The sequence below is a fragment of the Erithacus rubecula genome, assembly GCF_903797595.1.
Source record: "Erithacus rubecula genome assembly, chromosome: 18".
NCBI classification, from domain to species: domain Eukaryota; kingdom Metazoa; phylum Chordata; class Aves; order Passeriformes; family Muscicapidae; genus Erithacus; species Erithacus rubecula.
In genome coordinates, this window is record NC_136670.1 from 7,612,220 (window position 1) to 7,636,075 (window position 23,856).

General features: G+C 59.1%; 2 protein-coding genes across 6 annotated transcripts; both read right to left on the reverse strand.

Annotated features, from left to right (window-relative positions):
• Positions 1–4,731: 4,731 nt before the first annotated feature.
• Positions 4,732–17,659, reverse strand: HM13 (histocompatibility minor 13). 5 transcript variants are annotated; one of them, XM_079321772.1, is made up of 14 exons: positions 17,429–17,659; positions 16,014–16,112; positions 14,726–14,808; positions 13,599–13,687; positions 12,763–12,848; positions 12,528–12,653; positions 10,649–10,706; positions 10,028–10,111; positions 9,711–9,747; positions 8,618–8,720; positions 7,784–7,869; positions 5,984–6,130; positions 5,650–5,839; positions 4,732–5,017 (listed from the first exon to the last, which is right to left on the reverse strand). In XM_079321772.1, the coding sequence occupies exons 1-13, from the start codon at positions 17,606–17,608 to the stop codon at positions 5,689–5,691; spliced, it is 1,329 nt and encodes a 442-aa protein (XP_079177898.1). In that variant the 5' UTR covers positions 17,609–17,659; the 3' UTR covers positions 4,732–5,017; positions 5,650–5,688. The 5 variants fall into 5 exon arrangements, with proteins under 5 accessions (XP_079177898.1, XP_079177899.1, XP_079177901.1 ...); XM_079321773.1 differs by lacking the exon at positions 5,650–5,839 and having other exon boundaries at positions 17,429–17,658; XM_079321775.1 differs by lacking the exon at positions 5,650–5,839 and having other exon boundaries at positions 5,950–6,130; positions 17,429–17,658.
• Positions 17,660–18,542: 883 nt separating this feature from the next.
• REM1 (RRAD and GEM like GTPase 1) lies at positions 18,543–23,259 on the reverse strand. The gene is made up of 4 exons (XM_079321694.1): positions 22,812–23,259; positions 22,576–22,658; positions 21,410–21,614; positions 18,543–21,227 (listed from the first exon to the last, which is right to left on the reverse strand). The coding sequence occupies exons 1-4, from the start codon at positions 23,119–23,121 to the stop codon at positions 20,950–20,952; spliced, it is 876 nt and encodes a 291-aa protein (XP_079177820.1). The 5' UTR covers positions 23,122–23,259; the 3' UTR covers positions 18,543–20,949.
• Between the last annotated feature and the right edge of the window lie 597 nt (positions 23,260–23,856).

Below are 23,856 nucleotides of genomic sequence, written 5' to 3' on the forward strand. Positions count from 1 at the left end.
CGGGCTCCCCGCAGTCCCGCTCGCCCCTCGCCCCCTCCAGGCCCCCCGGGCCCCCCCGCACTCCCCGCGCCCCTCCCGACTCCGCGGCGGCTCAGACCGCGAGACGCCAGGGTCGTGACGTCACCCATTCATAAAACCCCGCGCGCTGTCAGCGCGGCGCCGGGCGGGCGGTGCCCATGGCGACGGGGGCGGGGCGGGGGACACACACCTGCAGCCCCTGCGGGGGGCACCGGGACCCCCACGGAGACATCGCGACCCCCACGGGGACACCGGCACTCCCGCGGAGACACTGGCATCCTCACGTGGATACGGGGGCACCGGGACATTACAGGAGGCACCGAGCCCCCCGGGGAACATTTGTGCCCTCACGGGGACAGGGGGGCACCGGGCATCCCCACAGGCCCTAAGTTCGGAGTTCCCCGTTTTCCCCCTCCTCCAAGGCTCAAACCTCCGCAGAGATGCTCGGTGGCAGCTGCCGGGGCGGGGGTCGCCAGGTTCGGGTCCACGAGAGGGACGAGCAGAGGGATAGAGGGATGGAGCGCTGGGTGCGTGGGGGGCGCGGGCTGCCAGCACGGTCCTGCCGCGGGGAAAGAGGTCCCGCCACTGTGCGAAGCAGCCGGTTCTTACCCCGAAGGGTTTCTGGTCCGGGCTGTAATTAGCGTTAGTGCTAATTACCCCGCACCTGTGGGAAGGGCAGGCAGTGCCCGGGGAGGGCTCCGAGCTAGACCCCGGCACACCCCGAACAAAACGGTGTGGGAAGAATGGGAGACAGGGAAAGCTGCAGCCTCAGACACTCCCGGGTGTGCAGACACAGACACGCAGGGTGGGTGTGCACACACAAAGGCACGGACACACACGTGCTTGCACACATAGATGTATCCGAATATGTGCATAGGAGGATTCGCACGCATACACAAACCTGTGGAGCCCAAGCACAGCCACAAGTACACGTACACAACAGAGGCACACAAGGGTGGACACACATACAGGTACACACACACGTGTACATACATGCATGCCCATGCACACATACACTCTGCCTTGCGTACCAACGTGTACCCAAGTGCCAGGGCAGCTCTCCCTGCCCTCTATGGCTGTGACCCTGCTGCATGTGGTCTGGCATTCAGGGAGCTGAAAGCCTCCCCCTCTTCTTCCTTTTCTGGGGAGGGCAGCAATCCTGGAGAGCACAGATGAATTCCAACCCTGCCAGCCTGGCTTGGGGGGAGCTGGATCCCCCTGTCCCTCCCTCTGTCCCTCCTCCCTGTGTCCCCCAGCCCGGTGCGGTGGCGGTTCCCAGGGTGGGCACGGCGCTGGGGTCGCCCCCTCCATTCAGGGCTCGGCGGAGGGCCCGGTGCTGCCCGGTTCCCACCGCGGCTCTCAAAGCTGCTAATTAGCCCCCATCTGGCGGCAGTGGCCGGGCCGCGGCGGGAGGCCGGGGACATTGTGCACAGGAATGTCTTTCAGGGCCGCCGGCCGGCCGCCGCCACCGCCAGCTGCGCCGCCAACAATGCCAGGACGAGCCGGACCCGCGCCCCTGCCACCGGCCACCCCGAGAGACGTGGGGACGTGGACGGATTTCGTGGCCATGTTGGGTGTCGTGGTATACGTGGCACAGCCGCCCTGGCACAGCCACTCCAGTTGTCTCAGCACATGCGATGCCCCCAAGAGCAGGACACCCTCAGCCCATCCCTCTGCATGTTGGGGTGCTCGGGATGGGGTGCTAGGGTCAGGGCTGCCAGTGTGGCACGGGGACACTGCCTTGGCCACAGCTGGCCGCGGGGTCCCGGCCTGGCTCGGCGTGCCGGCCGGCGCAGCAGTGTTGTCCGGCAGAACACAGAGCTTCATTTCCATCTCAATTCTGGGAACGGGGCGCGCGGCGCGGTAACAGCAGCCTCGGCCATATGGTGCTGGCGGGGCTCAGCCCGGCCGGGGGGGCAGCCGGGGGGCGGCTGCTTTGCGCTGAGCAGGGGTTGCCCGGCAGCCGAGCACATCAAAGCCCCCGGCCGCCCCCGCCCCACAGGGACCACACAGGGCACGACCACGCCAGGCCGCCGAGGGACCGTGGGGCTGCCTGTGCTGCTGTGATGGGGGGGACGGGGTACAGCCGGCACCCCAGAACCGGCAGCACCCGGCCCCGCACTCCGGCATGCAGGGCTGGAACGCAGCACGGACACTGCAGGTCAAGCTGGGCCTCCATCAGTGACCAGGACCCCCAAACTTGGGCTGCTCCTGCCCTGGCTGGGGTTGGGCTCCATCCAGATCCCCTCTCCCGGTGCCATCCGCAGGTCACCCCTGAGGCTACGCAGAGCTTCCACCCCCCCATGTCCGCATGACAGTGCTGAGCCAGGGCTGCAGATGTGCCGGGGCTGCCGGCACAGCTGGAGCGGGGCCGAGGCCTGAGAAAGCCCCTGCGCATTCCCCTCCCGCCTTCTCCCTTCCCGTTCCCAGCTTCCATCCGCTGCAGCCCAGACCAGCTGGAGCCAGGCAGCCCTTCCTGGGATTTATTCCAGCTTCCTGCCCCTCCTCGCTGGCCGGCCAGGGCTGGGGCTGCCTTGGGCTGCTTCCTCTCCCTGCTCGCAGCCGCCGGCCGGGCGCCACTGCCAGTACCCATCATCACACGGGACCCACCTCTCAGCACCAGCACCCGCCACTCCCTGGGACCCCAGTGCTCATCACCAGCACCCACCATCACAGCAAAGCCCCCACCCTGCGTGGTAGAACATGAAGTGCAACTGCAGCACCCATCACCCATCATCACCCAGCTGCACCCCTGCTGTGATGGGGAGGCTCCACAGAGCTCTAGAGACAGAGCCCCTCACCCCAGGCTCCAGCACTCCACAAACATGAAAGCACTTTCCCCTTGCCTGGCATTTGCATCCTGTGCACCCCCAGCTCAGCCCAGCCCATCCCATCCCACCCCACTGCAATTCCTGGTGGGAGCTTGGCAAAAGGGGCATGTGCCCATGAGCTCTCCTGGCCAAGGGGCATCAACCCCACTGCCATGAGGTGCCATGGGGCAGTGGGTGGGTGAGGATCATCCCAAATCCCACATCTACTGGCAGCAGAATGGGCAGCTTTGGCCCCTGCCCTAGCTGGGTGCAGTCAAGTGGACAGGTTTCCTGCCTGAGTCGGCACATCCATGCTTCCGCAGCCCCCACCAAGCCGGAGGGACCCTGCCGAGAGGGGAAAGTGGCCCAGCAGTGGCCCAGACACAGTGGAGCCGTGTGGCCTCGGCCCCGCCGGGACCGGAGGTGCCACAGGCCCAGGTGCAGGAGGCGAGTGCGGGCCGGGGAGCGCTGCAGTGCCGGCTCCACTGGCGGCTCCTTGCAGGGCCCAACACACTTCCTTCCTCCTGGCCAGCCCTGCCTTATCGGCCAGGCAGGGTGAGGGGTGACCCCGCTCTCCCCTTCCCAGGCCTTCCGCTCCCTGCAGCCCTGGGAAAGCTCCCAGCCACGCTTCCACCACACCTACAGCAGGCAGGAGCTGCTCGGAGCTCTGCAGGGCAGCAGGGAGGCAGGAGGGTGATGCTGATCCCCATCTGTGAACCCCCAGCCTGCTCCTGCACTCATGGGGCCTCTGGAGGCCGCATGGGGATGCAGTTCCTACCACCCGAATCCAGGGAGGATGCAGAGCTTCCCAGAATGCACACTGAAGGACACACAAGGCTGGGGAGAGGGGTTCTGACTTGGGGTAGGGTCCTGCACCCCACGGCAGAGCCCAAGTCCTTTTCCACGAACACTGGAGGCTGGTGAAATCACATCTGGAGTCTAGACTCAGTGACTCGGTGGGCTGGGCCTGGCGGCTGCGCTGTACCCAGACCCTGCTGCACACTGTTTGCTTAGCTGGAGGTATTTAATTGGAATTAAAGTGGCCCCTCTTGTTTTTGCGGACAGGGCTGTTGGAAAAGGAGCTGTAAGTCATAGAAAACATCTGTAGGAGCCTACGAAGGGTCATTAGATGGCAGAACGCGAGGCGCCACTTTTAGTGCTCGCAGCCGGCGCAGGGAATAATGGTTCAATACGGCTTTTGTGGAAGAGCTGCCAAGCCAGCAAACACTTTCTATTTATTCTGGCAGTGGGCATGGCCAAAGGGATGCAGGATCCTCCACATGTGGGCCCCCAGGAGGGGTAGGGAGGACACTGCCAGTGCTGCGGGACACAGGGCAGCTGGTCCCAGTGGAAGCCGAGATGGATGCTGGAGCTGCCCCTGCCTGCAGCCTCTTCAGCCCCCATGCCTGCACCAGCATCTTGTGCCCATCCCAGCCCCAAGGGGTGCAGGATGGTGCCCGGCTCCCTGCAAGGAAGGGTGACAATCCATGCTGTCCTCACTCTGCTCCAGGGCTGGGTTTGGGGTCACCCAGCCCTACTCCTCCCATTTCTCTTCCCCCAGGCCATGGGGTGTTAGCTTCAGCTGCTGTGGCAGAGCACGTCCCCACCCTGCAGGGTTCCTGCATCCCAATCCCTGTTCAGTCGCCCTTCTCTGAGGCTAGACCCTGGCTTGAACCCACTCAGTGCTCAGTGACTCCGGCCCTAAATCTGGGCATTTCAGAGCAGGGGCCAGGCTGAGGGAAGGCCCAGTGCCAGAGAAGTGGGAGGGGGAAGGGGACAGCCACTTGGTCACTTGGAAACAGCCAGACAATGGCCACCAGCCCCAGTGGGAGAAGGCGGGTGAGCTGGATGCCAATCCCGGTGCCGGCTGGGCGGCTGAGCAGGGGCATGGCCACACCAGCACTCCTTCCTTCAATATGGTTTAATATGAGAGAAAGCAAATGCACAATACAAAATTTAAAAACCGGCATACATCGATACCCCACCTGGGTGGCTGATCCGACACACACAACACGATGCTCTTGCACAATTGTTTCGTCGTCTGTCACTTGCAGAGGGTCTTGAAGGGCCTCAGCCCAGCAGCACCGGGCACGGCCCATGGGCAAGGTCACTTCTCCTTCTTGGAGGCTTCTGTTGGCTCTTCTTTGGAAGCCCCGGGTGCCTCCTTAGGGGTTGAGCTCTCCTCATAGCTGGGGACAAGATGAACATGAGTGGGGCCAACTCCTCCCTGGGGACAGAGCCCTGTGCCACATGGGGACAGCCTAGCCTGTGGACTTGGGACCCTAATGCTGTTGAGGACAAGGTGGGCTCCAACCATCAGCCCCCAGGAAGCGCCATGGGGCAGAGCCCAGGCAGGGAGATGAGGAATGCAACCCCTCCAGACATGTCCAAGGATAGGGTGGATCCAGCCAGGGGCAAGCTCTGGGCCCAGGAATCTGTCCTTGTTCTCAAGAGCACTACTGGATATCCTGGATAACACATGCTTTCCTTGGCTGAGCACTGGTGCCAGCAGGGCTGGTTAACAAGGGAACTGCAGCAAGACCAACAGCAGTGTTCCCTCCCAGGGTCTCACTCCTCTGGCTGCAAACCCCCTCCAGCAGTGGCCCCAGGGCTCTGGCTAAGGAAATGGGATTGCTGCTCTAAGCAGAAAGGACAAAGGTCTGGAATGTCAAATCTTCTTGTCCTTCCCACTCTCCTCTCTCAGAACGGGAGAGAATCTGGCCTACAGCAGTGCAGCAACAGCTCCAGCATCTGCCCACGGAGTAAGGAGAGCTGGGAACAGGGAGGGCTTGGGCCAGGGAGAGCCAGGACCTGCCCCTACCTGGCCAGAGCGACAGACAAGGGGCCCCGGTGGCAGTGGCTACATGGCACTAGGGCTCTGCTGCCGGCGTCGGCGGGGACAGGACAGTTTCTGCTGCATGGAATCAGCCAGGCTGGCCGGCGAGCCAGACACCGTGGGGAAGTGGGTAAGTCTTGGTGTGTGAGGCAAGATTTCAGCAGAGGATTCATAGCTGCAGGAGAGAGAGGAAGCAGGAAGGGAAAGACAAGGACAGAAATGAGGGGGGAGGGAGAGAGAGAGAAAAAGCAGAAGAGTTTTGGAGTGAGAGCACAGAGAACGCACCACCCTGCTTAGGAAGTCTGACATCCCCCTTCACCTGCTCGCACCCGCTGGCCTCTCCTTGCCTGCAGACTCCAGGACAGGGCTGCAGCATGGAAAAGCAGGACAGGGCTGCAGCACTGAGCACTGAAACTCGGGGATGAGGCAGCTCCCACTGGCATGAGCAGAGCCAGACAGCCAGAACCTAGGGAGAGCAAGCCTGGGCAGTGGAAAGGTAGCAGTGGAGCAGCCCAGGGGCTGGGCAGGTGACAGAGAGATGGAGCAGACCATGTCCTGCTGCTCGAGGACAGCATGCCCACAGCAGGATGGGTTCCCACTGCAGAGAGAGGCAGAGTGGAGCCTCCTGCCTAGCCTAGGGAGGTTTGGCAAGGCTGAGAGCCATGGAGCTGATCCCAGTGTCATTGACCCCTGCTCCAAAAGTACCCCTTCCCTGGGCCTGCAGCACAGATCTGCTCATTCCCACCCTGCCTGCAGACCCTCACTGCTGTGAGACACCATGGGCAGGCAGAGAACACAGGAACTGCCAGCTCCAGGGGTTATCAGAGTGCACCAAAGCAGAAGAGCAGAGCTACACCTGGTGGGATTCCTGTGGTGGGAGCCACTGCCCTCCAGGCATCAGTCCCTCTGAATCCCACTTCCTCTGCCTGCAACTGGAGCTACTTCTAGGGAGGTCTGGCCCTCAGGGGCCATCAAGTTTGCAACCCTCCAGCATCCTGCCCTTGCCCTCGCAACATTTTCCTGTTGGAGCAGCTTGTGCCACTGCTCTGGGAGGGCACTAGCCCCTGGCTGCCAGGCTCCCTGCGCTCCTTGCTGCCCAGTGGACCCAATCTCACAGCTCATCTCTCCCCAGTTTCCTGGCAGGAGGTGCTGCTGCTGTCAGCTGGTGAGTCACGGCACTGGGGAAAGCGGCTGCAGGATCCCAGGTGCACAGGAAGGACGATCCCAGGACACTCAGTGCCTGCAGCAGCGATTGTCAGAAGCAAACATCAAAGGAGGGGCAGGTGCGGCAGGGCTGGGGACGGCCCAGCTGAGAGCCGCTGGGAACATGCATACCTGCATCTCCCAGGGGAGGGGAGGGAGGGAGGACAGCTGGCTTCCCGTTGCGCCCAGTTTCTCTCTGAGCAGGCAGGGAGCTCAGGAATGCTCCTTGGGCTGGGGTAGTGGGGAGGCAGGAGGGTACATAGCCCTGCTTTAGGATGCTCCCTTCCCTCCTCTACATCAACCATTGTTACTGTGCTGAGCCACCACCACGTCTCAAGCATGGCAGAGAAACAGCTTTCAGGCAGGAGGCCAGAGCTGCCCACTGACAGCCTGGACAGGCTCCAAGAACAGCTGAGCACAGCAGCCCAGTCCCCCTTCCTCTGTACCCACATCCACTGGGGCAGGGAGACTGCTGCAAACCAGGAGACTTTGCCCAAGTGGGGAGGTCAGGATGTGCTCGAACCAGCCTTGGCTGCTTTCACAGCCGGCTCTGGCTTCATTTTTCCCCACCCACAGGCCCTGGGACACAATGACCAAGTATCTCCACACCAGGTGTGCAGTCCCACCCTCCCCTGCCTGCCTGCCAGCGCATGGGAAGAGTCTGTCACTGGGGCGTAAAGCAACACCAGGTGCTGCCTGCTGGTAGCACAGCACAGCTCCCACCCAGCTCCCGGGAGGGGCTGGAGCCAGGCCCGGCATGTACAAACACAGACCCACCCACGCACGTGCTGTCACACACCCAGAGCGTGCCCACATGAACCCGTCCCTCCAGCTGTGCCCGGGCGTGGGAACATCTGCACGCTTCACGGGCTCCAGCGCCGCCGGCAAAACAGCTCCATCGCCAGCTGAGGCTCACCTGAACATTTCGGTTACTTCTCCCTTTGCCAAGGCCACGAGAAGCGGGAATCCAATGCAGGCGGGGACCAGGTACAGCAGCGCAGGCTGTGGGGAAGAAAAACAACTGTTAAACCAAACCACAAATCACCCCGAGGGAAGAGTGCAAGGCGAGCTCGTGGCCTTGTCCCCTCTGCACCCGTGGTATCTATCATACAGGGAATTAACACCCCAAAAAGCACCTTCAAGAGCTAAGTGGGAGCTGCAGCAGTATGAAGCTACATCAGGTATTAGGAGGAAATTCTTTCCTGTGAGGGTGGTGAGATCCTGGCACAAGCTGCCCAACAAAGCTGAGGATGTTCAATCCCTGGAAGTGTTCAAGGCCAGGTTGGAACAGGGTGTGGAGCAGACTAGTACAGTAGTTGGTGTCTCTGCCCACGGCAGGGGAATTAAAACAGGATGGTCTCCTTCCCAAACCATTCTGGGATTCTGTGAAAATCCTCACTGTGATGTCCCGGTGGGCCATGAACACACTGGGAGCCCCCGTGCAGAGCACAGTGCCCCCTGCAGCACAGCCAGTGGGTGCTCAGGGCAGCTTGGTTGCAAAGAGCCAAGAAACACGGGGCTCCTGTCTGAGGGGCTGTTGTTGGAAACAAGGAGCCTTGCCTCAAGCAGGTCTCTGCTCCAGCTGGGCACAGGAGCTTTGGGCAGGGAAAGGTACAGGCAGGCACTGGAAAATCAAAGCCAAGAGAAGGAATAAATCTACTTTTTCCTGGCAGGATGCACAAACTTTGTGGCCAAGCTGGCCTGACCCACTTGGATGTGCATCCACAGGAGGCAGCAGGGTGGAGCTCACCTGGGCATGCTTGAAGATGTGCATGATGAATATGGTGAGGCCCAGCCCAAAGATGTAGGCCACAAAGCTGGTATAGAAATACGTGTGCGTGTTCTTCTTCAGGCTGCAGGGAAAGGGAAGAGCTCAATGATCTCCAGTCTGGAAAGTCAGGGAACAAAACTGAAATGGCCTGGTACTCTTAGTCATATGCCACCACAGTAGACTGTAGGGAGCAATGCTCTGCCTGTGCAGCCCCTGGTGCTGTGGGAGCAGTGTGAGACTGAAGGCAATAATACCCAATTGAGGGTCTGGAGAAGAGAAGAAGGCAAGTGATCCTGCTGCTGGATGGCAACTGGGAAGGTAGGAATTGGGGCTGAGACCCAGGGAGAAGGTCCCAATGTCTTGGTGGAGATGGGACAGTTCCAGGTTCTCAGCAGTTGCTATTTTATCACAGGGCAGGCTGCGGGAACTGGGATTCCCAGCAGGTGCAGGCAGGATGTGGGTGGTAACACCTGGAAGAGCTGGCACAGACTGGAGAGAGTCTGTGCAAGAGCAGTGGGAGTGGGGCCACACCACTGCAGTCACAGAGCACCCCATTTCCAGGAGCCTTTCAGTGTGGGGCAACTGCTGCAGCCCAGCTGTAGGTGCAGCTTCCCTATATGGGAAGGAGCTGCTTCCCCCAATGTCAGTGGCAACCTGGAGGCAGCCAGCACTGCCAGGCACCGATTTGCATCCATGCGAGCACCTCCCAGGTGCAGCTCCCGTGGCTCTTTCCCACGCTGTCACTGCTTCTCTCACTGCCCTCCACTGCTTGGTTCCATGGAGCTGGTGAGGCTCTATAGGGCTGCTGCCCTGACCCCCATCCCTATGCTGCCTGCCCTACCTATGCTAAAACTCAACCACTTTCCCCTAATGTTCAGGACATACCAACAGAACCAGTCCCCTCTTCCAAGAGCTTTTCCTTAAACCCCTGGTGTGTCCCCACACCCAGCTACAGAAGGGAGCACGTGCCTGCACTCTTGGCTCCCCCTTCCCTTTTTTCCCCTCTACAAAAGCAGCTCAAATATGCTGCAAGATCCAACCTGCCAGAGACCCTTCCCTGCCGCCTGCTCACCTGATATCAAACCGCAGCAGCAAGGCAATGAAGATCCCTGCAGGGAGAAGGAAACAATGAGGGGCTGCAAGTGCCAGAGGAGGGACAGCGGGGGCCAGAGGAGCAGGGAAGGGACAGCGAGGGGCTGCAGGGGCAGGGCAGGCTGAGGGAGGCAGGGCAGCCCCACGGCGCTCGGGTGCCGTGCCTGGGGTGACAGTGCCCTCTCGTGGTGCGCGGCACCGGGACAGCACCCGGACCGGCGGGAGACTCCCACCCACCGGCACCCGCTCAGCTCCCCCCAGAGCACACCCCAGTCCCATCCTCTTTTCTGTCCTCACCCGGAATGACAATGTCTCCCAGTCCCAGCATGGCGAAGTTGTCGGCGTCCAGTCCCTTCTCCAGCAGATCCTGAGGGAAAACCACTGCGAGGAACAGAGCAAGGCACAGTGAGGGGAGTGTCCCCACTGAGCAGACCCCAGGTCTACCGGGCCTGCCAAACAGGGACCAGAGCAGGGCAAGGGACCTGCCCTCAGCCCCTCCTTCCCTGTCACTTTCCTTGTTCTTTCTGGGACAATTCCAGGACAAGAAACCAAGGGGTTCCAGGACCCAAGCTACTACATGCTCCACAGCAGCACCAGTTCACTCCTCCTGCTGTTTCAGGGCACTGTAGGTTTTTTTTTGTTTCTTTCATGGTGTTTATTTGGTATGGACTGTTTCCATAAGCAGGTGAAATTTCACACTCCAAAGGTGCAGAGTGACCCAGACAGACCAGGGCTCTGCAAACCATCCCTTCCCGGAGACCTGCTTTGGCTTGAGGCTGGCCAATGACAAGGAAGAGGGTTCACCAGCAGGAAATGTTCCTGCACACATCCCAGCCTGAGCCATCTCCAGAGGTGGAGGGTGCATGGGGCAGGGCTTGCAGCAAAATAGACCCCAGCACACAAGGAAGATCTACTCACGTTTTATTGGGGCCTCGAATGATTTGGCAACTGTCACCATCACATTGGTGCCAAAGACCTAGAACAGAGGAGCCCAAGGTGACTTCAGCTGCACAGGAACATGCACACATGTTCAGCTACAGCCTCAACCCAGGACCAGGAGTGGCCTCAGTGGCAGAAAGCAGCCAAAGACCTGCCAAAATATGGGTGAAGGAGCCCTGCAAGCAACCCCACATTCTGGGAGAGGAGGCTGCTTTATGGCTGTCCTGCTCTCAGAGCAGCATGGGGACAGAATTCACATGACAGCTGCTGCCCACCACCCAGCCCTGCACCTCAGCTCAGCCTTAATCAGTCAGCTCCATGTAAAGTCCAGTTGGAGGACAGGAGCTCCCAGCAGGGAGGTTCCAGCAGGGCAAGTGTCAGATCAACTGCAGTTTGCCCTGAGGTCATTTACTTGCATGGTCCTATCAGCTGTAAATACTGGCAGCATTTGGGGGGTGGACTGTAAACACTGAGGGCAGCAACCCTGATCTCTGCACCTTTCCATCTCCAAGCCTCCAGTCCAGCAGGCACAAAGGTGCTGGTTAGCATTGAGTGAGCCAGATCCTGGAGGCTTGGATTAAAGGGAAATCTTAGAGCATCAGATTAACTCCCATAAGATGCAGCAAGTTCTGACAATTGCCACAGAGTGACAGAACTCGACACTGGGATCAGGGAAGAGCATCAAATGCCCCCCCCCCCAAGACTATGTGGAGGCAATAGCATCAACCCATTAATATCTCCTTCATCCTTGAAACCTTCCTGGGATCTCACTGTGATTGAATCCATGCAAGATCTGAGTAACCAATTCCTGCAGAGGGGCACAGTATGAGGACCTCCACTTCAAGGCAGCCCTTCCCAAGTCTCCAGCAATACTCTGATCCATGGGGAAGCCAAGGTGGGAGACAGCCAGCAAGTGGGGAGCAAAGGGGTGTACTCACTGTCCCCAAAGCATTGGGAAGACACTAAGCAGGGCCTGGGGCACCAGGTGTGCTAAGGCAGAAGGCAGAGTCCTCTCCAGCTGAAAGCTGTGGAGGAAGTGGCCCACAGGCTAAAAACCGCAAAGCCCAGACTGTTAACGAGCCTGGGAAACAGGGGCACCACTGGCCAAGTACAAAACAACTCACAGGAGCCAGGCATAAATATGGAGGGATTACACAGGCAGCTGCAGAGCTGCTGGACAGACCTCAGTGTATACAAGGCTCTCAGACATTTGGAAACATGATGATTCAGGAGGTGGAGGCAGCAGAAAGGACTGGGGAATATGGGCAGTACAAGGAGAAACATTCTCCCATGCATGGAGCAGAGCACACGTCTGCATTCCTGCCTTCCCCACCCTCCTTTCCTCTACAAAAGCAGCTCAAATACACTGCAAGAAATAAGGAAAACCTCAAAATAAAAGTCAAGGGTGCAGCACTGGCTGAGGCATTCCAGGGTCTGGTCCTCTGTGCAAGAGAACAGAACGACACTAACAAAACCAGCAGATGACAGAGCCAAGGCACAGCTCATACAAGCAAGCTCAGTGTGCCCCAGAGCAGCCTCCAGCCCACCCAGCAGCTGTCAGGCCTTAGGAAGACCATAGTGAGGAACACAGGACCGGAAATGACACACACTGAGTACCCCACAATAGCCCTGATGAGGTCCCTGCCAGCCCTGGGCTGAGTCAGAGAATAAAAGAAAAAGCACTTGATGAGCCACATTCTGCCGCTGTGGATTCTGTCATCAACCCTGCCACACCCCTCTGGGGTGAGAAAGTGAAAATTCTGACCTCCAGTGTGTGTCCAGCCAGCATGGTGCCTCCAGAAAGGCAGAATGCCAGACACATGATTCCACCAACAGCCTGCAGAATGATCCTGCTTACCCAGAACACATCGTAGATGAAGAGGCCCCCAAGCAAGATGCAGCCAGTGCTGACGTTGTTCAGGTGCAGCAGCTCCACCCCATTGAGGGAGAATGCCAGCCCAAAGAGATTGTTGGCAATCCAGTGCTGAGAAGGACAGGAAAAGAAGATCTGGGTCCTGCTGTACATGGAACCACCTCGCATGGAAATGAGTCCATGTCCAATCCAGCTGAGTCCCCAGCTGTGCCTCACTTACCTTCCTCAGCAGGTACCAGACCCCCACAACACTGCTCAAGGCCAGGCACACGAGATCCTTGGTGTCAAACTCATAATTCACTATTTCTGCAAGAAAACCGAGAAGTCAGATTTGGGGCAGGCTGGGCAGCTCCCCTTCCTTCACAGGGCTGAGATGAGTAATTCCACAGCTGGGGAGCCCAGAGCTCAGTGCTCATGTCCTAAACAAGGGGACTGTACCCATGGTACACACGTGCAAACCGCCTGGGAATGAGCAGTGGGCCCTGGAAAGGTCAGACCTTCTCCTTCAGCCAGACTCTGCACATGGACAGCATCCACGGTCCTGCTGTCAATAAGGAAATTGGATTCAGGCACTGCCTAAGGCAGGGAGAGACAAATCTTCTCCCTCTTCCTGTGCCAGTTAACTCCTGGTGGTATCGCCAGAAATACTCCCTTACCAGTAAAGCTGCTACAAGGCAGGATACTTAACTAAGCATCTTCTGCCAGTGCAAAGATCTGGCTCAGATTAGGCAGCACAAACTAGTTAGACCTGTGCTTTCCAATGGGCTTAAATAAAGGCTGTGCTTTTAACAATAGCCATAGCTCCATCCCCATAGCACTCTGGGAGGTGTTTCTGGGGTCTCCCTGCCAGCCAGAGGCAGCAAAGAGGCAGAGTGCCAACCCAGTTCTGCTGGGGCTCACACTGGCTATGGAAGCTCAGTAGGGACCAGGAGGGGAGTCTTTGAGAAAGTTGTTTCCATGGGCTGAGAGTCATAAAACTAAAAAACCAAAAATAAAAAAGAACAGTAAAGGCAGAAAACATTCAGGCTCCCCTGAAAGACCGGTGAGCCAACGTACCCTCCTTGCTCTCCCCGGAGCCCTGGGTGAAGAGGAGCTGGTACTGTTTGTTGGGGAAATTTGCAGGGAAGAATCTGTTCATCATGGGGCTGAAACGAGAGGTGTAGAGAAGGGCACTATGACAGAAACCCTGCAAGATGTGCTGCCCAGCACCTCTGCATTTGAGGGGGGTCCCACACCCCCTCCCAAAGTGGGGAAATGCCACATGCTCTATCAGGGACTGCCAGGACCCACAGCAACTCATCCTGTACAGAGATCTGATCTGGCTATATGTGACAATCCCCAGATATGCCAGGGCAAGAAAATAGAGACTCACCCAGAAGAAAGGAGGACCCACTCCATACCCCAGCAAACACCCTATGCCCCCCAGCAAGCCTCTGGGTACCCAGCATTGCCTGGGCCACCACTGACTGGCTCTGCTGCAGAGCCAGGAGCAGAGCAAAGCCCTTGCCCAGCACCAGTCTAAGGAAAGCATCTGGTCCCCAACGCCCCAGAGCTCAGGAAACAGGAAACCAGTTTGACGTTTTCAGTTACTGAAACAGCCTGAGCTTTCAACACCTCGTGCCATGCATCACCACGAGAGGCCAGGGACATTACCATGAGCTCCAGCTGCCCGTGTCACCCATCCCAGTAAGGGTGCTGAAGAGCTCTCCCCTCTGCAGAGCAGCAAGGACTGTGCCAAAAGGGGTTTAAGCTGGATATCAGGAAAAGGCTCTTCACCCAGAGGGTGCCTAGGCACTGTTACAGACTTCCCAGGGAAGTGGCCATGGCCCCAAGCCTGCCAGATTTCAAGAACTGTTTGGAAAACGCTCTCAGGAACATGATGGGATTTTTGGAGTTGTCCTGTGGAGGGTTGGAAGTTGGACTCAATCCTTGTTATTCTGATTTTGTGCCAGAGAAATTCCTTAGGGTGAACTGGTCTTGTCCCATGATGGTGTCCACTGACACCTCCACAAGCTCTCCCAGTGATGCTGTATAGGGTGCTGGCTCCTCAGGACCCCCAGGGCTTTGGTTCTCACCACCAAGGGACAACAGCCTAAGAGGTTGGGCAAAGACCCGGGTCTGCTGCAAGGCAGTGGTGCTCTAGAAACTTCCCAATAAAATGAACACCCATCCTTGTGCTGTACCTGATAGTGTGGGACAGGGCTAGGATCCCCAGCACAAAGAAATACATGGAAAGCAGAAGATTGATGTACTCTTGAGAGAATATCTGCAAGACAAAACCACAGGTGAGTTAGTTACCACATCATCCTCCCCATCCTCATGCTCCTGTTGGCAGCTGCTGTGTCACTGCTCCAGGGAGATGAGAAGAATAGCTAGAATAACCCAAATTCCTGAATGCTGAGAGAGAATATGTTGGAAATAGCCATGTGCTCAAAGAATGAGCACAATGGGCCCATGAGCTGTTGCACATCTGCTGCTCAGGTCAAAAAATAACTCCAGTGCTGCAGAAAGGAGGCCAGAGCTTCCCCTGCAGAGCAGGGAGAGAGGCACCAATCCCAGGGGCTGCCCAGGCCCAGGGGAGCAGCAGCATCCCCTGCCCTAATTAAATAGGGCATTATTAAAACTCCTGCCCTCCAAGTCACACGCTTCCTTGCTGAATCACATCCCTACAAGCCAGTGTGGAAGGATGCCGGGCCCTTTATGCTCTTCTGGAAGGGGGATTCTGGAATAGGAGAGCACATGGCACACAGCCATTGGCAGAGAAGGGACTGAACTGTACCATTCCCAACTCTGCATCTTAACCCTCACCTCCTGGCCACCCAGGAGCAACCTGACACCTTGCAGGTATCCCAAAATAGCACAGCTGGAAGCTGCAATGCCTACAGAACCATTCTGTGCTGCAGCTCTCCAGATCCCTCTGGGAGCTCAGCTATGTGTCAGACCTCCATGGGCAGCCCAAGACATCTCCACACCACCAAAAGCATGTGCTGCTGATAGCTCCCATCCATTACTCAGGTCATCTGACTCTGCCTGTGGGCTCTGAACGTCTGAAAGACTTCACCTGATCACACAGGGGCTCCCCCAGGCCTGCAGCTGAAATGGCTCCAGGAGCACAGCATGGAGTACAACACTGAGCCAACAGCACTTGCCCCTCAGAGTCCCTGGCACCCTCTGGCTCCAGCCTGTGCCCTGTCAGGTTGGCCCATGGAGGCAGGAAGAGCTCAGGGCTATTTGCTCCTTGGCAGCTCTCCAGAAACAACCTGTGCACAAACAGGCTCTGATTTCCCCCAAGCTGTGACAATTCAGGCAAGAACTGACGTCCTCCTGCCCGGTGACACCGAAGAGCTCGGTCTGTGCAGCCTTACACACCTTCTGTCCCAACACTAAGGGCCAAAAACAGAGTCACCCCATTATGGGAGCTCTTGGCAGGAAGAAGGAGATCCTGCCCCAGCTCCAGTGCCACTCACTCACTTTAAAGAAGAGGTAGAGCCCCAGGAGGGTACAACTGGCAACAATGGGAAAGCGAGCAGCGTCTCGGCTGGTGATGGTCTCTGGCATCTCCGAGGAGTTCTGGGGAGAGAAGCAGAGAACAGGAATGGATCAGCCCCTGCTCTGGCTTCACACCTGAGCAGCAGGTGATGAACAGACAAAGCAAGCATGGCTCCACAGTGGTTTTGGGAGAGACAAAACACACACTGGCCCCTGTTATATCTGGAGGTGAGGCTGTGACAGAGGCAGAGTCTGAGCTGGAAAAAATAAACCTTGCACTTGTCCTTCCCAGGGCAGCCACAATTTACTGCTTTTCTCCTCCTGGAAAAGGAAAAAATCCTGTGCTGGCGTTGCTCCTCTCTCCCCTGCCCAGAGGGAAGCTGAGCTCCCTCACCGCTCACACCCAGCCAGCCCCATCTGTGCCACCATCTGTGATCACCCTGTGCATGGTGCATCCCTCCAGCCACCTTCTCATCTCTCACCTTGCTCTTGGGACACTTCTCATGCTCAAAAGCTTCAGATTTATAAACCCCTTCTAAGACACGTTTGTACCAGCTCATCCAGCCCCTCTCAAGCCATCTCCCATGGGAGATCTTCAGCTTTCAGAGGAGGCAGAGGGCTGGCTGCTTTCTGCCTGTTCCCTGCCCGCTCCAGGCCCAGCTGGCTGCTGCTCAGAGATCTAATCTCACTCAGGCAAACACCTGCGGCCAGCACAGATCGAGGGCACCTCAAAAGCCCTTGTGCAGCTTATCCCAGGCACAGCAGTTGTCATGCTGTGCCCAGCAGGGCAGAGGTACCCAAATTCCCGCTGCTCCCTGAAGAATGAGAGATCAGAACCCCCTGCCCTGAACCACGGCTGGGCTTTGCTCAAAGCACCCTCCCTGCCTGGGCTGTCAGAAGCCACCCAAAATCAGCTGAAGTCACTGATATGAGGCTTAAGGGCACACAAGGAGATTTTAAAAATAGTAATAGATCAGACTGTGTAAAACAGTCCCTTCCTCCCGAGCTACAGCAGCCCGACAGCTGGGATTAAATTCCTGCTATGAAATGCAGAGAACAGCGGGAGGAATACCAGGACAGAACAGGGTGTGCAGGCAGGAGAGCACCCCCAGACCAGCCCCAGTGCCGCGGGGCACAGCCACACATGAGCCCCCCCAGCACAGCCCCTCTTGTGGAGGGACAAGGGACGGTTGTGTTTTGCAGCACTTGAATTTATCGGGGCGGTGAGACCGTGGTTGGAGAATCCCCGGGAGAAGCCAGCTCTCTTCCCCGGGGACCCCCGCGCCTGCAGGCCCAGGGCCGGGGACATGCAGCTGCCCGTGGAGCGGAGCGCCCGTGGGGGACCCTTGGGGAGGGGCGAGGCCTACAGGCCCGGCTGCCCCGAGCCGCGGGGGTACCTTGCTCTTGGCGCAGCTGACGGAGCGCAGCGCCCCGAAGAAGATGGGCAGCAGCGCCATGAGGACGAGGCTGCCGTAGGCCAGCGCCATGCCCTCGGGGGTGGCGGGCGGGCGGGCGGGGGTGCCGGCCCCGGGCGCGGCCCCGGCGGCGCTGCCGTTGTGCGCCGCGGGCTCCTCCATGGCGGCTGCTCCCACCGCGGTCCGCACCGACACGTCCCCTTACCGGCCGGAAGTGCGTCACGCGTGGCGCGCTGACGCCGGCCCCGCCCCGCTGCCAGGAGAAGGGCAGAGCGCGGGGGTGATAAAGGCGAAATAGTCGGATTCCAGCTATAGGACAGTTTCTTCAAACTTCATGCCCTAAGCATAAACAACGTGAAAAGAGGAGGGCGGGCCAGCCAGGAGGCGAGGAGGATGAAACCTTACAATTTGAGACTGTTAATTGGATGGTTGATTGCTGTATGCAAATGAAGTGAAGTCTATAAAGATGTGAGATGTTGTGAGCAAGCTCTCTTTTAGTTCCATCTCGGAGCTATTCGGGCAGGGGCCACACTGTGGCACTGGTACTGCCAGGGTGTGGCCTTTGAAAGCCTCTCCATAAATACCCGTTTTATTCCCCTTAACTCTGTGTGATCTCCGTTCCAGCTGCTCACGCCAGCATGGGGACCCGGATTCCCGCAGCCCCTCTGGAGCACGAGCTGGGAGGAGGCAGCTCCTCCCGAGTTGGCTTTTCCTGCTCTTCACCTTTTCCCAACGGTGCACTGCTGTTCTTGGGAATGCCCCTGGCTGCTCCCAGCCCACCCGTGGTCACAGCAAAGAGCTCCTCTGTAAAATGCCTCATAAATCGCAGCAAATTCTGGACTGGGACCAGGGCTCTGCTGGAAAATTGGCCGAAATTTGTGTTTTCTTCACAAATACTCCAAGCCACTGGCAGCTCGGCTGTGCCACCAATTCTTCTCCTCGCTGGAATAAAAGTCTGCTGAGGAGCAAAAATCGGTGAAGATTTGAGCTCAGTGAAATGGTGCTGCCCCCAGTTTAGATCTGAGCCACGGGCAGGAGATGGGAGCACAGCAGGGATTAAAACACCAGTCTTTAAGTTTTTTTAAAAATTTCTCTTAAATTTTATACTTTAAATAAAAGGAATCTATTTCAGGAGTGGGGTGATTCATAGCTCTGTGTTTCAGGCCTCCTGGGAGCCCCTCTCTGCAGGGTTGGCCTCCTGCCCAGGATGCTGCCCTCTCCCTGCTGCTGTTCCCAGAGAGCAGAAGGATGGGCAGCAGAAGGCAGTGTGCCCACATATCCCCCTGCATCCCACCCTGCTGCCTGCCATGACCCAGCCTGGCACAGCACAGCTCCTGACCCTGTCACTGCCCCCTTCAAAATCCCACCCTGGCTTGGGAATCCTCACAAAGGGCAGAGTGAAATGGGGAGTCCAGGGCTGCTGTCCCAGGGTCCCGGGGAGGTGGGAGCACGGTGGTGGGCACTGTGGCTGATGGCACCAGGGAGCCCATGGGATGAAGGGGAGACTGTACCAGGGCTGGTGGCTGCCCAGGGATGGATGGCATTGGGACTGATGGCCACCCAGGGACAGACAGCACTGGTGCCAGTGGCCACCCAGAAGCAGATGGCAGTGGGATTACCCCGAGAGCACCCGCTGGAGCAGCTGGTACCCCCGAGACCTGGCACCACCTTCCCCAGGAGTGGGCCCAGATGGGGGCCACAGGCAGTCCCTGGCCCCCTGCCAGCACCTCTTCCTTCCACCCTCCCTCCTCCTTCCACCCTCGCTCCGTTTCCCAGCGCCTCACCGTGGCCCCCCTTGGCCTCTCCTCCCACTCCTCCCATCCTCCCGCAAGGCCGCATTTTTCTGGGTTTGAGCTCATTCTTTCCACTCCCCTCTCTGCTGACTGCCAACTTTCCATCCCGTGGCCCCCCTCCCCCGCCTCCTGCCACAGGGAAACACCAGCTGCAGCTGCGGGAGGGACCGGCAGCAGCAAGGAGCCCCTCGGGTGCAGCCCCCAGCCCCAGCTGACGATGTGTGAACCGCAGCATCGCCTCCAGCAGCACCCGGAATCAGCGAGCCGGGAGCTCCAGGGCAGAGCAGCAGCGAGGATGGAGCAGCAATGCCATGGACATTAAGCAGCATGGAAAAGAATCTGAGCACCCACCTCCCCGTTTCTGAGGGCAAAGCTTGGGATTTGCACCTCTGGAGAGACTAGTTTCCCATAGGAACAGGGTGCTGTCCCATCCCAGTGTCCCATTTGTGCCAGCCACAGCCAGTGGTTCCCCACGGTCTGACCACAGAGCGAGTGGAAACTCCCGACCCGGGTAGGAGGGCACCACTGATCCTCCCTGGCATCAGGCCTGGGATGCCGAGCAGTTTCCCCATGGTGTCCCAGCTGCTGGATGGCAGCACAGCCTAAAAACAACAGGCAAAGCCCACACAGCTCCAGCATTGCCTCCCTGGGTGCCCAGGGTGACTCCCTGCTTGCTGCAGCCAAGCACGTCCCTTCCTGGCTCTGCCATTCTGCTTGGCTCCTGCTCCCTGTCCCTTCCTGGGGCACCAGAAGCCACCAAGTGCCCTGTTCCCTGCCCAGGCTCCAGCTTTCACAGTGCTCAGGAGTTTTAAACCTGCAGCTCAGCAGAGCTCAGCCCCTTCCCAGAGGCTTTTCCAGAGCTGGGAAATGCAGAGGACTTCACAGGGGACAATGCTGGACCACTGGGTGAGGAATTGGGACCCCCACCAAGGGTGGCCAGAGGAAGCCCTGGACAGAGGCTCTCCCTGCCCAAAGATACTCCAGCCAATGGAGGAGCCAGTCAAGGCCTGGCAAGACCAGGAAGCAGATCCTGAGCCCTGGGCATAGGCAAGAAACAGAGCTTCAATCTGACCATGTGGCTCTGGGATGTGACTCTCCAGGGCAGGGACCCAGCAGAGAACAGCACCTCCCTGATATGGTTTATTCTGCAGATCAAGGGTTTCCCCATCACACCAGTACAGAGAGAGCACAGAACACTGGTGCCAGTGAGACATGGCACAAAACCCTGGCACAGCAGGGTCAGGGTCCCAGGTGATGCCGCTGCTGCTCTCCTGCCCCCTCTTCCCAGCCAGGCTCCAGGCTGTCCAAGGTGGACAATGCCACTGCGCCCTTGCAAGTCCCTGCAGCCCTGCAAAGGATGGCACTGCGAGCAGGACCTGCCACACTCCTGGTAGACTGTAGCCCTGCTCTGGGGCACTGCCACCCCTCACCTCCGGCTCTGCAGGAGCAGCTGTTATCCAAAATCTCACCACCCCAAGTGCAGGTACCCATCTCATCCTCCACTCCATGGACCTGGTCCCACTTATCCCCTCTCCTGGAGGGGAATGGCTGGATCTAGAGCACCTTTGTATCCCTCAGCACCAGTGAAAACAGCTCCAAATCCTCAGCATCACTCCAGCCCTGTCTGAGCTCTCCACAGAGCCACTGGCCACACTGCTAGCAGAGAGCAGAGTCGCAGCCGGCGTGTGTGGAGGGACAGGACTGTGGCTCTCAGAGCACAGACAGGTCATGGCAGGACTTGGAACGGACTTTGAGGGTCACTCTACTGCTGTTCCTGGTCACCAGCCTGTCGAGGAAGTGCCGGGCTCTGCTGGCAAGGCTCTCCTTGTGCTTCTGGCCAGGCGTGGGGTGCAGGTGGGACTTCTTGCCCCCTTGGCGCAGGCGGATCTGCCGCACCACCCCCTCGAAGAGCTCGGCCACGTTGTGCTGCAGAGCTGCCGACGTCTCAATGAACTTGCAGTCGAAGACGGCGGCACAGGCCTGGCCCTCTGCAAGGAAAGGGCAGGGAAATGCACGACCCCGCTGGCATCCCAGTGCCATGGGACAGGCACTGCCACATGCACAACAGCAGCTGCACATCCAGGGACAAGGGGACAGATGTGGGGGAAGCAACTGGGCATGCAGCCCCCTCAGGGGTCTCCACCAGCAAGAACCTTCGCCCCCTACTCACCTTCCTCGGACACCTCACGGCACCGCACCAGGTCGGTTTTGTTGCCCACCAGGATGATGGGGATGTCCTCTGCCTGGCGCGCGCGGCGCAGTTGGATGCGCAGCTCTGAGGCGCTCTCGAAGCTGTCGCGGTCAGTGACAGAGTAAACGATGATGTAGGCGTTCCCTACCTGCAGGCAGTGGCTACGGCGCTGGCTCTCCTCACCCTGAAACCACATGGGGAACAAGGTGTCACCAATCCATGGTGGCTGTGACCACTGACAGGGGACAACAGAGCACCCTGGCACTGATGGGACCTGTCAGTGCATCACACCAGCCCCTATACTGTGGAGAAGATGTGATACCCTGTTAATTAAAAGCTCTTGATTTAGAGGGGAGTGTTTGGGAGTTTTCCTCTCTATCAACAACAAATTGAAGCTGTAGGACTCAACTTGGCATAAGGAGGTGAGGGTTAATCCCCCGGGAATGCACTGGGACAGTGTGGTGTGTGCTGCACCCTGCATCCATGTGCTGCTGGGCAGTGTGGGAATAAGCCATAGTGGAAAAAAAGGGGCCATTGTCGGGGTGTTACAGTGCTGGGGCATCTGTGGGCAGTGCAGGTTAGTGCCAAACACAGCCTCAGTGGATTTGGGTGCTGCACCCCTGTCCACAGCTCCATCCCTCACTGCCTGGTGGCACCTACAGGAATGCAGGGCCCTGGCATGAAGAGAAGGAGGGAGGCAGCAACAGCAGCATTGGTATTTCTGTCCAGGAGATACCTCATGTTCTGGGCATGAGGAATGCCCTATGCCAGGCTCTTGGGAGCACGGTTCTGTCCATTAAAGTGTTCTGGCTGGCAATACCAACTCGTGGATTTCCCAATTGGATCCTTCAGTCCCATTCCCAAACGATTTCCATGCATTTTGAAACCGGTTATCATCCAAGAACCCACACCAGTGAGAACACAGTGGGCAGCCTCCCATGCCCAGGCACAAAGCTGGGCAGAGATGTGACCCCAGCCTGTCTTGCTCAGTGTGTATCCCGTGCTCCACAGTGATGAGCCCCAGAGACGGACAGGGGGGCCCCAGGTCGTCCTTCAAAGCGCTCAGAGGCCCCAAGGCAGCAGTTGTGTCCATACAAATGTCCCTTGGCTCACCCAGCTCACTCCAACCCCCAGCCCCGCCTTACCCGCTGCTCTGGCTCCCAGGTGTCCAGCACCAGCAGCGTGGTCTCCTCGCCATCCACGGTCAGCCTGCGCTCGTACGCGGCCCCTGCGGGACACCAGCAGAACGCGGTCAGTGCCGCACTCCCCACACAGCCGGGTCCCGGGCTCCTCTCCGCCTCGCACATGGGTTTGTCCCACCATGGGGCCACGGGATGCCCCGCAGGTGACCCTGCAGCAGATCCCCCCACCAGACACCCACCTCCATGCTGCTCCTGAAGGTCCCTCTCCTGGACGCCGGCGAAGAGGTTGACCAGGCTGGTCTTCCCCACGCCGGGGTCACCCAGCAGCACCACTCGGTACCGGGGGTTCCTGAGGCTTGGGGAGCCCGAGGAGCCGGGGGAGCAGCTGCCGCGGGGGGCCCTGCCGCCCGGCTCGGAGGCGGTGTGGCCGAGCTGGGGGTGACAGGGCTCACCCCGCGAAGTGGCCCCAGAGCCCCCCAGCCGCGAGAGCGGGGTGCTGGCCCTCCGCCGCAGCGGGCTCCTGCTGCCGGGCTGAGTGTTCAGAGTCATCGCCAGCACCAAGGGCAGGGGGCCGTAGGGGGGGCGGGGGAGTGGGTGTCGCCCCGAAGGGCACCCGCACCCGGTAGCCCCCGACCGCGCCTGGAACCGCTCCCGCTCTGAGCCGATGGCAGCTCGGGCACAACTTTCCCGGGAGACCCGCACTGCCGTCCGCCCCGGGCTTTAATCCCCGGGAGGTGGAGCCCCTTGCCGCTCCGATCCCTCCCCTGCCCGGCACACCCCCGCCCGCACAGGCCCAGCCGCCCTGTCCCGGTCCCCGAGGTCTCCTCGGGATTTGCAGTGCCGGGGAACAGGGAATTCCCCCGGGACCGTACCTCGGTCAGGGGGGGCAGAGGTTACATCGGGATGCTGCGGATGCGCTGCCGCGGGCGGGGGCTCCACCGCGCTCCGGTCCTGTGTGGAGCAGCGTCATCCCGGTTCCCAGCTGTGGTCTCTCCAGCCCAGGCTCGGTTCCGCCAAGGAAGAAGCGAGCCGAGCCCGGTCCGGCCCGGTCCTACCCTGCCCAGTGTGTTTTTTCAGGACCTAGAAGCCCGAAGCCTTCCTGTGCAGCTCCGTCTCCAAATTGCAGTGATGGAATACAAGGCTTGGGGTCTTCTGGCATGGGCAACTGCAGGAGCTGTTTTTATTTGAACCTGTCTGGTGATCCTGGACAGTGGCAACAATGTCCCAAAGTGTCCCAGTGCAGGCCTACACTGACCCCTACACTGGGTCACCAGTCCACCCACA